At 42.1% G+C, this 16252-nt stretch overlaps 1 protein-coding gene across 5 annotated transcripts in view; it reads right to left on the bottom strand.

The window, feature by feature from the left end:
- Positions 1–439: 439 nt before the first annotated feature.
- LOC112435281 (uncharacterized) overlaps positions 440–16252 on the bottom strand; it is a 33854-nt gene continuing 18041 nt past the window's right edge. Inside the window, exons 1-4 of one of the 5 annotated variants that reach the window (XM_076888540.1) lie at positions 9916–10029; positions 6992–7097; positions 2867–4219; positions 440–2508 (exon numbers count right to left, since the gene is read on the bottom strand). In XM_076888540.1, coding sequence (XP_076744655.1) covers positions 1825–2508; positions 2867–4219; positions 6992–7009 — 2055 coding nt within the window. In that variant the 5' untranslated portion in view covers positions 7010–7097; positions 9916–10029 and the 3' untranslated portion in view covers positions 440–1824. Of the gene's footprint in view, positions 2509–2866; positions 4220–6991; positions 7132–8272; positions 8405–9915; positions 10030–16252 lie in introns of those variants that run through there. The other 4 variants (XM_076888538.1, XM_076888537.1, XM_076888541.1 and 1 more) reach the window with 4 other exon arrangements.

Raw genomic sequence — 16252 nt, 5'->3', positions numbered from 1 at the left:
CGCACCACTTGACTGTCGCATCTCTCACCCTCTGTTTTTCACATAATGATGTTATCCTAGCGAAAGGAAATTAAGTGAGGAGCCGGCTCTCGCTCAATGGGAGTCGACTCTTCTAATTCACTATAAAGCACTCTCTAAGCACGGCTCTTAGAGCCGTTTTGTGCTTGACACATTATCCAACGTTACGTTGTGTGTCATGGATACTGTTGACTCCAAATCTCCTGACCACTATGCTGATCGGAGACGGCAAGACCGAGACAGTGAGAACAAGACAAGGTAACTGGAGTTTGAACTTGTGATCTGCACACACTTTAATGGTGTATAATATGATACTATGGTTAATATAATATGCCTGGCCATGGAGCACTGAGCCTGCTGTGTGTGTCTGTCTCTGGCACTTCATCCATTATTGTGGGGGGGGAAAAAACAGTGTTGAAACCAAGACTGAAAGTGAGATTTATTAAAATAGATATTTGCATATTGACCAACACAACAGCGAGTTTTCACACAGCATTGATACCAAAAAGGGAAAATATCGCCTCTTTTATCTCCATGTGGATACAATCTTTGTCTGTTGTAATGGTGGGGAGTTTTCTTCTCACAGTCACTAGGCATAACAAAGACAGACAAAGTGCCTAATGACCATGAAAACATCTGACAGTTATCTGCATTGGGGTTTTTTGTTGTTGTTGTTTTTTCCATCTCCACACACACTAGATGATGTTAGAAGCTAAATCAGATGAAACACAGATTTCCCACCACATTCAAATAAAAAGAGGTGTTTCCCATATCATTTGGACATCATTCCTTTGGACAACATGGATCTAGTGGGAATCACTTACTACTACTAATAATAATAATAATGGATTGCATTTATATAGAGCTTTTCGGGGCCCTCAAAGCTCTTTACAATTCCACTATTCATTCACACACACTGGTGGAAGCAGCTGCAGTTGTAGCCACAGCTGCCCTGGGGGAAGACTGACAGAAGTGAGGTTGCCATATCACCAGTAGGCGGCAGGTGAAGTGTCTTGCCCAAGGACACAACGACCAAGCCTGTCCGAGCCGGGGCTCGAACCGACAACCTTCCGGTTACAAACGAACTGCCAACTCTTTGAGCCACCATCGCCCCATAAATAAAAGAGATCACTAAACTCACATAGACACAAAACAGGCCTAAATACACACTTGAATATACTCATAACACTGCTGAGTGCACTCTTGGTGATGCGGTGTACCTGTAACCAGCTCTGAAAACTTTTACTTAAAAAGCCAAAGTTGGTCTGTGTGTTCACTTCTGTCTCACAGCCTACGAAAGAGGATTTGAAATTATCAGATTTACATCCTCCTTACAAATAGAGACATCGATTATGGTCCATTAGATTAAACCAAAGAACTAAAGAATAAACATCATTTAAGAAAACTCCAGAAGACTGGGCTATGGCTGGTCTCACTGAAGAACAACAACAGATTCAACTGCAGACTTTAACTTCTAACGGTTCTTTGCTGCTTTACCCCAATTTTCTCAAGATGCTTTTCCATCTGCTTTTTAAACAAGTTTTGTAATATCAGTTGGATATAAAAGACAGTTAATAAATATATATTAATAATACAACTACTACTACTAAACACTACTGTGTCCTAAAGAGGAAAATATTTTTTTTTAAAAAAACTAAAAAATTTAAACATTTTTAGAGCATCGAAATTCATTTCAGAAAAAATCTTGATCTACATATCTATACTTGCAGCAGTTAAATTTAACATTTGGGATTATTCACTGTAGGCCCAGAAATCAGAGCTAGCTCATCAGATCCAAGGGTGACATCAGCTGACACTCTTTACAGGTGACTCCACCTGAACTCTGTGGAGCCTGATCTCAAGTTTTTTAAGTCTGACCCTGAAACCAGGAGAGGATCTTTCTGTCTCTGCAGATTCATTGTGATCTGGGGATTTCAGTTCTGCATGCTCACACTGATGTTTGCAAAGAGCAGATAATGAAGTGAATGTTTTTGCACATTGGTAACAGTGAAACGATTTATTTACAGCGTGGGATCGTTTGTGTTCAGAGTATAAACTGACATTCCTGAAGTTCTTGTCACACTGGTCACAGCTGAAGTTCCCTCTAATGTGTGTACGTTCATGAAGGTTACGACTATTTGAATGTGAGAAGCTTTTGTCACAGTGTCTGCACTTGTATGGTTTCTCTCCTGTGTGGATTCGTATATGCCCTTTAAGCTGACCTGCACTAGTAAAGGATGACCCACATTGGTCACAGAGGTGGTCTTTAACCCCACTGTGAATGAGTTCATGTTTTTTTAATGTACTTGGTGTGGGGAAGCCTTTCCCACATTCTTTGCAGTAGTTCATTTTGTCTCCAGTGTGTCTACGTTGATGTCTTGTTAGGCACTCTTGATGATTGAAAGTTTTTCCACAAAGTTCACAGCGAAACATTTTCCCACCACCACAGTGACGACAAGGTTGAGAACTGGATCCATCTGTGTCGCTCTGCTTCAAAACAAAGACACAGAGACAGTGTAAGTCAGTCCTTCAACATTTTTCTCCTGAACATCGCCTGATATAAGGAGCATCTCTGCCAAAGTCCAATTACATTTTACTGTTTACCTTGCAACATTCAGCTTACTGGGCTACAATTACAATAAGAGTATTGTGACTAGAAAAGCAGTTATTTAGTTGTTTTTTTTATGATCATGAAAGACAAAAATAATAACTGAAGTCTGATGAACCTCTCAGCATTACCTTTCCATCCATTAGAATTACTAACATGCTAACACAATTTAATGAGCAAAGTTGTTCCAAACAGGCAGACTAAAATAAAAACACAAAATAAGAAAATATAAATACATACCTCACAGTAACTGCACTTGTAGCGTTTCTCTCTGGTGTGAATCTGTTGGTGGACTCTCAAGTAACGTGGAGCTTTAAAGGTTTTATCACACAGGTCACATTTATAAAGTCTCTCCTCAGTGTGGCTAAACATGTGGTATTTTAAGTGTGTGGCTGTTTTAAAAGTTTTGCCACACTGATCACAGCAGTAAACATCATGTCCAGTGTGAATGCGCAGGTGTCTATTTAGGTAACTTTTAAAACTAAAGGTTTTACCACAAATGTCACAGCTATATGCCTTAATCCCAGAGTGGATAATTTGATGCTTCTTTAACTTGCTACGATAAGAAAAAGCCTTGTCACACTGATAACAGCTGTATGCTTTAACTCCACTGTGGATGACCTGGTGCCTTTTTAAGTGTCTAGGCTCAAAAAAAGACTTTCCACACAAGTCACAATTGTACGATTTAACTCCAATGTGGATGAACTGATGGGTTTTTAATTGTCCACGCTGAATAAAAGACTTTCCACACAAGTCACAACGGTACGGTTTAACTTGAGTGTGGGAAAGATGGTGTCTTTTTAAGCTTCCAGGCTCGCTAAAACACTTTCCACACAATTGACAGCTGTACGCTTTAACTCCACTGTGGATGAGTTGGTGTGTTTTTAAGTGTCCAGACTGATTAAAGGACTTTCCACACTGATCACAGCTGTATGGTTTAACTCCACTATGGATGAGTTGGTGTCTCTTTAATTGTCCAGGCTCAGTAAAAGACTTTTCACACTGATCACATCTGTATGGTTTAACTCCATTATGGATAAATTGGTGTCTCTTTAATTGTGCGGGACGGGTAAAAGACTTGTCACACTGATCACAGCTGTATGGTTTAACCCCACTGTGGGTAAGTTTGTGTGTTTTTAAGTGTCCAGGCTGGGTAAAATCCTTCCCACACTGATCACAGGTGTACAGTTTAACTCCAATGTGGATGAGTTGGTGGTTTTTTAAGCTTCGCGGCCGAGTGAAAGACTTTCCACAGAAGTCACAGCTGTAAGGTTTAATTGCACTGTGCATGAGCTGATGTCTTTTTAAGTGTCCAGCCGAGGTAAAAGACTTTCCACACAACCCACAGTTGTACAGTTTAACTCCACTGTGGATGAGTTGGTGTCTCTTCAGGTGTTCAGCCCGAGTAAAAGATTTTCCACACAAGTCACAGCTGTAAGGTTTAATTCCACTGTGGATGAGTTGGTGTCTTTTTAGGTGTTCAGCCTGGGTAAAATCCTTCCCACACTCATCACAGCTGTATTTTTTCTCTCCCTTTCTTCTGTGAGGTTTGTCGGCCTCCTGAGAGCGCTGACTTCTCGCTCCATGTTGGTCCTGCAGTGACAGAGATACAAACAGAGGCAGTGAGTGAAATGCAGTCGTGGAACAAACTGAAACTGACTCCATTAGTGGAATCAAAGAAAACAAAAGCACTGTGGGAAGGTGTGTTACCACCACCTTCTGGTGACAGTATCACATTACAATGCTGTGCTACAATGAGAGTTGGAATGCAAATGACATTATTGAAGAAATATTGATCATGGGAAAAAATCTTTTACTTCATAAAAATTGTGAGTGTAACTGAATATATTTTTTTTTTCAATGTGTGCTGATAAAATATGATCTTTGTATTTTCTTGTAACTTCTGTGTGTGATATATTTGTCCAAGAGGGAGATTGGACGAATATATTATTTATTTATTTCCCATGAGTAAGTTTGATAATAATGATGGAGCTAATAGAAGCAGTAAACATAAAAAAAAAAAAAAAAAAAAATAGCACTGTTTTCAAAGCACACTTTTTCATCTGCGAGCAAATGAACCATCCCCAGAGTGCACCCAAATGCTTTTTGATGGAGCTGCAAAAGCTGGTGATAGCCTAGCATACTCAGCCGGATGGTGAACATCTACATGCTTGTGCAAGTTAATCATGTTTGAGTATGTAGAGAGTTGAAAATAGCTTTCTAGTAAAATCTGGTATCAGAAATAAACTGGGGAAAACAGCCCCAACCCCCCCCAAAGGGTTTCTGTTGTGATTGTATTTTTGTGCCAGTCATTTAAAATGCTATCCTACATCCAGCCGCTAGAGGGCGCATTACGCGCAGTGGTATCGAGTAGCGTTTTGGGGCACAGAGAGAGAATAAACCTTCCTGTTGTGAAACTGACATCAGCTCATCATGTGTGTCCCTTTTTCTATTCTTTATCACAGGTTAGTAAATGCATTTAAATGAATGTGTACTGCAGACCTTACAAACAGAGGATGTTGTTTATGTGGGTAATGAGCGCAACTTGCTAAAGAAATGGATTCGTTCTGAGTTGTGTCTGAATTGTGGGTTAAGGCTGGAGGCTAAGTGATGCTAATGCTAGCGGACTTGGCTAATGTGGGATACTGAGGCTGTACCCAAATTCAGGGTCTGCAGCCTTAAAGTACGCAGCCTCAACGATCCTCAAGGGCCGCGTACTCAAAGACCGCTAAGGCCGGAAGTGCGAGGCTTGTGAAATGGGACGGTCTAGCCTCCGTTGCGCTAATACTGTTGTTTGTCAATAAAGTTAAAAAAAAAAAAGAAGCCTCTGTTGCACTGCCCAGGTTGCCTAGCAACCATGATACTAACCACTGGAAACGTGTCATACAGCTTTGTTTGACAGAAATGAAGGAGAAAATCTTTTGTTTATTTGTTTCTTTCTACATGAGCTTTGATCATTCTCTGTAAGATTAAGCTCAGCTACTGAACGGCGTATATTTTAAAGTAAAGGCTTTAAAACCAAGTTAGTACAAACGTCACTAATGTCACATAACTTTGCCGACATGTGGCCAACAGTAATGTTTAATGTTCTTTGTTATCAAAAATTTGCACATAAATAAGTGACATAATATTCAGTACTTAAAGTTCACTCTTCGGCCGCCCCTCATCCGCCGTTTTTTTCTGCAAATTTATCCACACCCATCGCCGCGCTATGCATTCTGGGATATGTTGGGCCACGAAGTCTACACTGCCACAGCCTTAAAATTCAGGGAAATGAAGGACGCATTTCGAGCAGCCTTTGAATTGGGACAGCCTTCGGCGCGCCGCTGTGACGTAATTGGCCTTGAAGTCCGTACTTTAAGGCTGCAGACCCTGAATTGGGAGACAGCCTGAGTGTGTGTGGGGAAGCTAATCTGACCTGTGAGAGACTTCTGGACTGTGAACTCTTAATGTATTATGCACTCTGATAAATGGGTTTATACTATGTTTTACTCTTCTGGTTGATGTTGTGGTTACAAGAACAAGTTTGTGGTTTAATACAAAGACATTTATAGAGTGTTATAAGGAAACTGTTTGATCAATGCTGACTGCACAGTAGTAGTGAACGCTGTTAAAGGAGCACTGCACTCTATATAGTTGTAGGTCGTATAAGAACAGTAAATATGTTTGTTTTATGTCAAAGACATTATTTTCTTGTAAAGAGTAAAATAGCTATATTTAAAACAACAGAAGTTACATTGTCAGTACAGTGGAATTTCACATGAATAATTTAGTGCTGAACAAGAATTAAAATGTTTAAAAATGAGTTAATTTTATGATGTTTGTAAATGTAGTTAAAAATGAAGTACAGAGTACACTATTGTGTTTTGTTTATCTTTGTGAAATAAGTGTGGTTATTGTGATACATTGTGGATCTGACATATCAACATTTTGTTTATGTTTTGTCAAAGTTGTATTGAGAGATTTATACAGTCTCGAGCTCAGGGAGCTGTGGCCATGTATGGTAAACTGGACTGAAGCATAAGGCCATTTCTTTGCAGTTAGTGTGGTGATACCTGAAGCTGTTCTAAGCTGTTGTGAAGAATAAACCTTCCTGTTGTGAAACTGACATCAGCTCAAAGTGTGTCCCTTTTTCTATTCTTTATCACAGCACCACACGTTGTTGAACAGGAAACCAGTTGCCCCTCTGGTCATCATCTTAGGGAGGCAACAAGTACTTTGCTCAAACTATACATCTGCACAAGCAGCACACCACCTTGGTCACATTCTGTATGTATGGAGGCACCCGGGATGGAAAAGATAAAGCTGCTTTTAACAACCAGCTGTGCACAGTTTCAATAACAGTAACCGAGATATTTTTCTCACCTCCTGTGTTGAAGTCATCGTTTCCTCTGTAGTGGCTGAGCTGAATCCAAATGGCTGAAACTGTTCCTCTGCTGCTCCACCAGACTCTTCTCCTCCTGTTACTCAGCTGGGACACAAAAGTATAGATATGTATTTTATCCCTGACAAGAAGAAGCAGAGCAAATAAACATTACTACACTCAGTGACAACAATACCTATGAAGCTTCAAGGTGAAACCCCAGAAGCAGCTACAAAAAGACAGTTATCAGTTGCCTAAAAGAAATTGAAAGGGGAAAAGCCACTAACTGCCCTGCATACAACCACCTTTACCCAGGGGATGCTACACCCTGTATATATGGACTTCCACAGATACACAAAGAGGGAGTCTCACTCAGACTCGCTGAAGGGCAAAGTTCAAATTAATGTTGTTTATACATCGCCAAATCGCAACAAAATGATTATATTAGATCAAATATGACAAAATGTGGATTTTACAGTAGCAACAATATTGTATCTCTACAGTTTAAATATTTAATAAGCTTTCTGCCAACACAGAAAATTTACTGTAACAACCAAATTTCCCCTTGTGGGACAATTAAAGGATTATTCCATTCTATTCTATTCTATATTTTTCTATTATTATTTTATTATGGATTAATTTTGTTTAATCAGCTACCATCTCTCCTATGGACTTTTTAATGTCTACAGTCCCAGATCAACACAGCCCTGTTCTCCATGACTATCAGCAGCAGGAGCAGCAGCAACACCCCAACAGCAACATTGTTCCCATCAGGTAAAACGTGGGCTACGTTAGCTTTTTATTGTCCCCACCTGATGACAGTGATATAGTATGATGTTACTCCAAATTAGATTCTTGATGAATGTGTGTTGTTGTTATTCAGCCTGGTTCTATGTGCCCCTTTTTAAACTCTGATCCATGTACGGCTCTGGTTAAAATGAAGTAAGGATGGCAGTCAAAACAGTGAAGCTTAGCTGAGCTAAACTGTGATGTCATCAAGTCGTTCAAATGATATAATGATTGTTATCCGGTTCTCAAGGAGGTCCGGAATCCTCAGTCAACTTGCGAAGTGCGGACTTGCGTACTTGAGTGTTCAGAAACGATCTAGACAGTAACACAGATGTGTAGCATCGCCAACTAGCGAGCAACAAGCCTCTTACACAGTGCGTATGCTAACAGCTAGCCTAGCCAACGACTTAACAACAGAAGCTACAGAGTGATGTTGTATAAAACTCCAAGATGTTATAGTGCGTGCCTTTTAATTGTGCCGACGTGGTATTTACCTTAGTTTAACGAGTCGTTAGGCGCAGTAAACACATCAGCAAATAATGCGCTATCAAGTAGTGATGTGACGTTCTGTATCGAGGCTTCAAAGCTTGTGTCGAGTAATTGAGGGAGCGTTTCCGCGATGCGCGGCTTGCTTCATTTATGGGAGGAGCTGAAAATGATGACGTCCGAAGCCTCGCTGCCCGGCTGTACCACGTGACTGGTTCATGAAGTAGTTCGAACTTTGCCGCGAGATATGACAGCGATATAAACCCCTCAGACTTCAATCAAAATGTGGGTGTTTGATGGAGAGTTGCGGTTAGTGAGAGTTTGGAGACAGTTTGGAGGTTTATGAGAGTGAGGAGAGAAAGTCAGGAGAGAATGGAGCCAGCTAAGAAGAGGAGGATGTCCTCCCCTGTGTGGGAACATTTTGATCTTATTCCTCCCAACAAGGTATGTAAATTTCTACAGAAGATGTATTTTCATAATACTGATGGTGCAATACAATTTATGTTAAGCTGTCTTGACTTTTGTACAAGGTGAAGTGTTTGCTATGTGCCAGGGAGCTGGGATATAACAACAACACCTCATCCATGCTTAGGCACTACAGAGCTTTGCCTGAGAATAAGGGGGACACCGATTGTGGAGCAAGACCAGGTGAGCCATCAAATGCAATGATAATATAGCATGCAGTAATGTTACTAAATGATATAACAATATTATACAACTGTTATAAGTTACGTGTGTGATATTTATATTTGTGCTTTATCTTTATTGTCTTTCCTCAGAGAACAATCTCAAATAGATGAAGACCTGGTCAGCATGGTGATTGAGGACTCCCAGCCATTTAGCATTGTGGAGGACAAAGGATTCAAAAGATTTGTTAAATCATTCAATCCTAGCTATGTTCTCCCCACTAAAGGTTATAAAAGCAGTGAAAATTTAGTTTTTACTGAATAAAATATGAACAGGCAGGACTGAGGCCTCAGTGTGTAGCTGTCCATACCTCAACGTTACAAAAGCACAACTACTGTCCACACCCCAACCACACCTCACCTCACAGTAAATGATCGTTTCCATTTTAAGCATTTCCAAATAATCATTTTCCATACTGCCAGTATAAATATACACAGTATACTGCATCACTACAATATAGATGTTTTACACACTCCTTTTGTTGTTGACATTTACAGGCTGTGTGCAAAAGGCCACACTCTTCAAATTCATGCCAGCTATTATTTTTACGTCCAATTGGATGAAAAGCTTCAGTGCTTCATGAAGCTTCATCTGCCCATCACTACTATCAAGGGCACACACACAAGAGCATCTGCAGCCACTGAGGAGCGACCTCCACATAAACAGAAACACGTGACCTCCACAGTAACCGGAAACACGTAACTCATGCTGCTAATAAATACATTTGGTTCTAAGTGGGGGGGTTTTAACACTCTGGGTTTGTTAAAAAAAAAAATCACCATTCCTTCAGATTGTTTGTGGCTAAAAGTGTCCATGTGTTGTTTTTGTTTCTTTGCTACTTTTTCTGCATAAAGGTTTTTTCATAAATATAAACTAGTCATTACTTACATTACTTACATTTTTAATCATTCAAACACCTTTTTCTAGTACAATGCACTTGTTTGAAGACAACCTAAAAACTCACCATTTCATATATCAGCAGTGCTACTGGAAAACAGTGGTCCCTCACGCGGTTCATCTTTCACTGATTTTTTTTCCTTTGGGTCGGTTTCCCTGGGGCTTTTCCCCTGTTGTGGTCTGTGTCTTATATTGAAAGAACTATTTACGCGTTACCATAGCGACCAGAGAGCATCAAGAAGCTGAGAGGAGGTTGTTACTCTCAATGTTGTTGGCACATTTCAGGAGGACGCTGCTAATAAAGTTACACAATTACACAGCCGAATTTGCGTTTATTATTATATTTACAAAATACCACAGTTTTCGTCTTTGTCTGTATCATTTTATTCTGTTGTATTTATCTGCAACACCTTAAAGGCCGGTCCGTAAAAATATTGTCTAACTGGTCCGTGGTGCAAAAAAGGTTGGGGACCGCTGCTGTACAGTACAGAATGCTTTTAGCTTGTCGAATTTATATAAATCTGCTGACAAAACGTTTTGCACGGTTTCATTTTATCATGGAATTATGTTTCTATGATGGGTTGAACTTTAGGAGTGTTTAAACAAAAGAGAAAAGTGTGAAAATGTTACAGTTAAATTTTTTACTTTAAGCATGGACATGGAAACAAGTGAACAACATTTTATAATAAGCTTAATTGGAATTCTGTACACTGAAAAAAAAGCAACAACACATAAAAACACAAACAAACAGCCAGTGACTTCATCTGTCCATTAAATGTCAAACATCACATTGACCCGTAGTCCCTGCTCGTCAGCACATTTAAAAAGAGCTCCATGTCCTCTGCAAACTGAAAAACAAAGAGGAAGAAGTCCCTCTACACAAAAACACTGCAGATGACAGGCCAGGAAAACACCTATTGATCTGTTTGAATGCCTCCTCATCATGTGAGCCTTGAAGTTTTTTTAAAAAAAAAAGACTATTTTCATGGACTTTCCACAAGCCACAGTTTCATTCAGCACAGAGGGAGGAGCACATGAATGTTCTACCGAAGATTCAGAAAATGGTTTTGATGCTGGAGACAAGACATCGAGAGGGAGATGGGGCTCCACGGAGAGTTCAGTGGGGAGCAGTCCTGAATGCTGACATGACAATAATTGCCTTGCCATATCCCCACGCTGTATGACTGTCATGTTACAGACAGGGCAGTGAAAGTGCACCGGCATATCATTTTGTCTGTAAGAGAGAGAAAAACAACATGTAATTTAAATGTAGTTGTATAGAATGCAATCAGTTTATCTAACAATCAGATTGTACATATTAACAAAAACATCCAAGCCATCCTCAATAATGAAAGCAAAATGGTGTGGATCACAAGAGCTGTCAGGAAATGTGGTGAACAGGAAAAAAACATTTAATGAAAACACACTTTTTCTCTCACTGATGAATGAACTGAACTGTACAATGTGAAAAGCAACTTTAAAGTCAACAAAGAGACTGCAGAAGTGCTGAAAAGAAGTGCATATTTATAACTTTAACTATGAGGTATATTTAATACCAACATACCTTTGAAAGGCAAAGCATTTTTAACAGAATGGAATAGAGAATATTAGTATTTATAAATATGTAAACCCCTTTGTGACGACCTTTACAATGTTGATGCAGATGGAATGAGAGACATGAATAAAGTGCAATATGCAGTAAATGGAACAACGTGCATTGATGTTACAAATAGTGAAAAGCAGTGAAGTGAATTTGTTCATAACAAGCAAAAATCAAATACGTTTGAAACTGACCACTAAATGCTAACCAGAGGTGTCAAAAGTGCACATTCCTTACTAAAGTTTAGATAGGGTTGGAGCTATTTGTTCTTTATTATTATTATTATTATTTTGAAATTAGTTAAAGTTTGTTGTTAGTTTACTTAAATTTTGGGGTTTATTTACAAGTTTATTTGTCAGTTAAAATTTTGTTTCAATGTTTTGTTTGTTTGGTGTTACCTTGTTAAATTAGTCAGTAAAAGCTGTAGGGCCATTTTGTTTCTATAAATAAAGAGACTGGTATAGGACCAGCATGCACTGGGGTGGGCCTATTGGTTTTTTACCAGAGCAGGAGAAGCAGCAGGAAGTAACAAAAAATGGATCTTGTTATTGCTTGCCAAACTGGATAAATAAACCATAAAAACGCAACTTTCAAGTTTGGACAATGGACTTCTTTTGCCTGCGTACGAAATATTATCTCAGTGCAGCAGTGGCTTGTGAACTTTTAATTGTGGGATGTTTGGTTGGTCAAACAAAAGGAATTGCCACTACAACCTCGGGGGTATGACCGTTGTTGTAACGCTAACAAAGTGCCAACGTAATCAGTGTAAGCAAACTAGATGATTCCTAGAATTATATAATTATTAACGGTGAATTTATACATGGAAGACTCTGTACCAACCTTTACGATCCACTTGCAAGGTTAAGGATCCATGCAGAAACGAGACAAGAACGTATTTCTGCCTACTATGGAGGTCACGTGTTTCCGGTTACTGTGGAGGTCCCAATATGGTGCTCCCCAGTTGCTGCAGCCAGACCCTTCTCTGAGAAGGAGCAAATCCAGTCACTACTGTTGCTACCCGATTCATACTGGAAACCCGATCGGTACCCCGCATGCGCAAATCTTACGTCACTTCCTCTCTTTGCCAGCATTGCGACATTCTATGGTCGTGTCCAAATTCATGGGCTGCATCCTCCTGAGGACCCGGCCTTCGCGGCCTACGTGGGCCGGGTCCTCAGAAGGTCGGGTAGGCCGGAAGTAAACGGCCGTGAAATTGGACGGTCTAGCCTTCTAATTAGCGTCACCGCTGTCTCGGTGGAGTTTAATAAACTCAGCCGTCTGCTCCTTGCTATCTAAAATATTACAGGACACTGGAGGAAACTCTCGACCGTCTCACACTTCTGTTTAATCAGTTTTCTGTTTGACGTTTAGTCAGCTGTGTAAAAACCAAGGAGGAACCCACCCGGGGGATTAATAAAGTTTTATTTTATCTAATCTAATCTAATAACTTTAATCTCAGCAAAACCGATTTACTCACGAACAAACAAAACACTGAAAAAAGCCCAACAATAACATTTTTAGGTTGTCTAAGTGACTTATATATTACGTTTAACCCGAGCAGCGAAACTCCGCGGTGATCTGAAAATGATGTGCCGGGAGTTGTGCCGTTCTCGGCTGCATCAGTAACCCTCGAGCTCCCGGCGAGCTATCGAGCTGGTGGGTAACAGACGTCTCTGAAAACGTCGAAGCACTTTTGCAAATATGCGATATCTTGACAAACCGAGCTGATATTTGATGTTTACAAAACTACTTTCTCGCCTGAAAATATGTTAAAAGTTTATTTTCTGACCCAGAAAGATTAGTAGGAGTAATTTTAAAACTTAGTAGCGGCCGCCATTGTTGGAAACTGGAGTTTGGCTGGGCCGCGCTATGAATTCTGGGATATGGTAGGCCACGAAGGACACACCCGACCCATCCTTCAAATTTGGGGAAAAGGAGGACGCATTTGTCGGCTGCATTCGAAGGAGTCTACGAATTTGGACAGCCTTCGGCGCGTCGCTGTGATGTAATCGGTCTACAAATGCGGCCTCAGGAGGATGCAGCCCATGAATTTGGACATGACCAATATATTTGAATTACACGGTTAGTGCCCAGTTAGCTCCTTGCATCTCTCAACAGCTCTGCCTCCTTTTCGACTACCGGGACATTTAAACAATGGATAATCCGTATCTGCAACAAATTTTTGCTTTTCTCCTCAACAGAGAGCGTCCCCCGATTGAACAACAGCACCGTAAAATAAGAAGAATGGCGCCTAATTACAGAGTTAATAATACAGACTTTGTAATATGTCACGTGAAGATTCATCAGCCAGATGAAGTGTTTACTGACAATTGACAGTGATAGCGGACATCACCATCACTATTCCAATCAATCCTCCACACACTCGACTCTCACTAAATCAAATTTAACACACGTTTGTAATCACGCTAATTCAGTTTACAATAGGGTTCATTCGCTCAGTCAGCAGGTGGCAGTATCCTCGTACACTGGGGAGTAAACTGCCATTAAACCAACAGAAGAAGAAGAAAACCCCTGCACATGCGTGGTACAGATCGGGTAGACCCGATTTGTACGGTCCGACAGTGAGGATCGGGGAGTCCTGATCCGTAACTATCTTTTTATCTTTCGTTTTGTCTACATTGTATTGAAATGTTTCATTATTGGAAACATTTTAAGAGATACTTATTATTCTTAACATCTTTTTTTTTTTTTCCTGCCTGTCCCGTTTGGCTCTTTTGCATCAGAATTGTTGTCTAAAGGCAAAGAAAGATGCCCAACGGATTTACTTTACCAAATTGACCATCCCAGCCTTGCCGTAATGGTCCATTTGATTCACCTTTTATTGTTTATTTTATTTTCACTTACTGAATACGGGACAGACTTGACTGGGGGAAAGAAGGGGAGAAAGAAAGAGGGAAAGAGAAACAGCTGAGAAGAGGGACGGGGGAGAAGGGCAAAAAACATAAACCAACAGAACAGGCAGAAAAAAAATAAAAAGAAAAAAAATGCATATATCAATCACCTGGATCACCTGCTGAGAAAGAAAAAAGAAAACAAGCAGAAGAGAACAAGAGTAATAGAATAAACAACATCACAATGATATATGGGAATATGACAGTAAATACTAAATATTAAACATTATTGTGCAGCACGTAAGATCGACAGAACACAGTGTGCTTTGAGGTAGGAGCCAAGAAGGGTGTAGTTTGTGTGTGTGATCACCCGTGTGTACACCTGTGAGCATGGACGCGCTTGTTTTTTTAAAAGGTTCCTTCATGTAATGATCTGCTAGAGGGTGTGGGGGGGCCACAGCCCCGTCCTCCAGGGCATGAAGCAGGTATGGAGGAGATCAAAACTCCAGACATCCAGAGGCCCCCAGAACACAAGAGACCAAGGAAGACCAACAGAGGGGCAGCCGCGCCACTGTCCCAGAAAGAGCTGAGGAGAGTCCCAGATGAGGGCTCACTCAGCAGCCGCGGAGCAGAAGCCAGGGGGGGGTTGCAGTGATGTGCCCGTGAGCTCCGCCGGCAGCCAGCCGTGCCTGAGTGACCGAGCCCCAGGCCGAGAGGCCGGGGGCACCCCACCTCCGAAGTGGCCCGAGCGAGCCCCAGGCTCCAGGCCCCGATAAGCGGCCGCCAAGGAGTGAGCCGGTGTGTACCTGGATGCCCATCCCCAGACACAAAGAACCACCAACGCACCGATGTCTGAGGGAGTCCGCCACTGGCAGGGGAAGTGGTGGTAGGGGGAGACAGGCCTCCAAACCTTGGAGGGCCTGAGATGTCCCCAGAGAGGTGGCGTCTGACACCCAACCTGACATATAGACACAGACATACAGGCACACACAGATACAAACATCCATTCCCACCCTCATGCTCTCATATGCACTTACTCCACACTCAACCAACGTGGAGACAGACATAAAGAGACGCTGTACACACGATCACACTCCCCAAGCGTACTCTACGAACCGGGTCTAGGTACCCTTGCCCCTGGAGGGGGGAACTGCACCCAGACCCAGGTGGTGTTACCCTTTTCCCTGCGGTGGGGGGAGGCAGACCGCCCCGACTCCGCAGCAGCAGGGAAGCCCCACACTCCAGACCGCAGTCGGACGGCCAACTCCTCCTCCTAGCCCCCCCGCTCCAGCAGGTCGCAGAGAACGGGGGTGAGAGAAGACTCCAAACCTCCCTCCACCCGCTCATTGTAGTGTTGATGCATGTGTGTTCTAAGGTGCATTTAAAACCCAGGAGGGCATGGAGCTACCTGCCAGAGAGCAGCAGGTAAGCGCATGGTCCCTCCTGCTAGCCCTCAATGTCTGTGTATTTAAAATTGAGAGGTGGGCAACAACGCCAGGGGTGAGGTGTACACCCTGATGGTAATTTGGATTCCGTGTATCGTGCCCACCCCCAAGATCCTATATGTATGTGTAATGAGAGTGTGAGTAATGTGAATGTCTAAGTTGTGGGATAAAATTGAGGCAGAGGCAGCCAGAAGGGGACGGGGGGGGGGGGGGGGGGGGGGGGGGGGAGGGTAGCCTCCTCTGCACCCTGGTGACATACCCCTACTCCAAGGTCCTGCATGTGTGGGTGGTTGTGGTGGAGCGGGAAGAGGGAGGCAGCTGGAGATGGGGAGGGAAGGAAGGGAGGGGCAAGTGACCCCTCCCTGGGGCCAGCTCCCCCGCTGACCCCAGTAGGCACCCCCATGCTCCGCGGCCCGCCAGGGAAAGGGGGCCCAGGCCCATCCAGACCGGGACCCAGTGCAGCAGCGCCTCCCGGCCCCACAGAGCCCGGGACAGTCCACCCAACCC

The sequence above is a fragment of the Maylandia zebra genome, linkage group LG9 (genome assembly GCF_041146795.1).
Source record: "Maylandia zebra isolate NMK-2024a linkage group LG9, Mzebra_GT3a, whole genome shotgun sequence".
Lineage (NCBI taxonomy): Eukaryota > Metazoa > Chordata > Actinopteri > Cichliformes > Cichlidae > Maylandia > Maylandia zebra.
The sequence above is the reverse complement of the archived record's forward strand: the minus strand, read 5'-3'. Positions and strand labels throughout refer to the sequence as shown.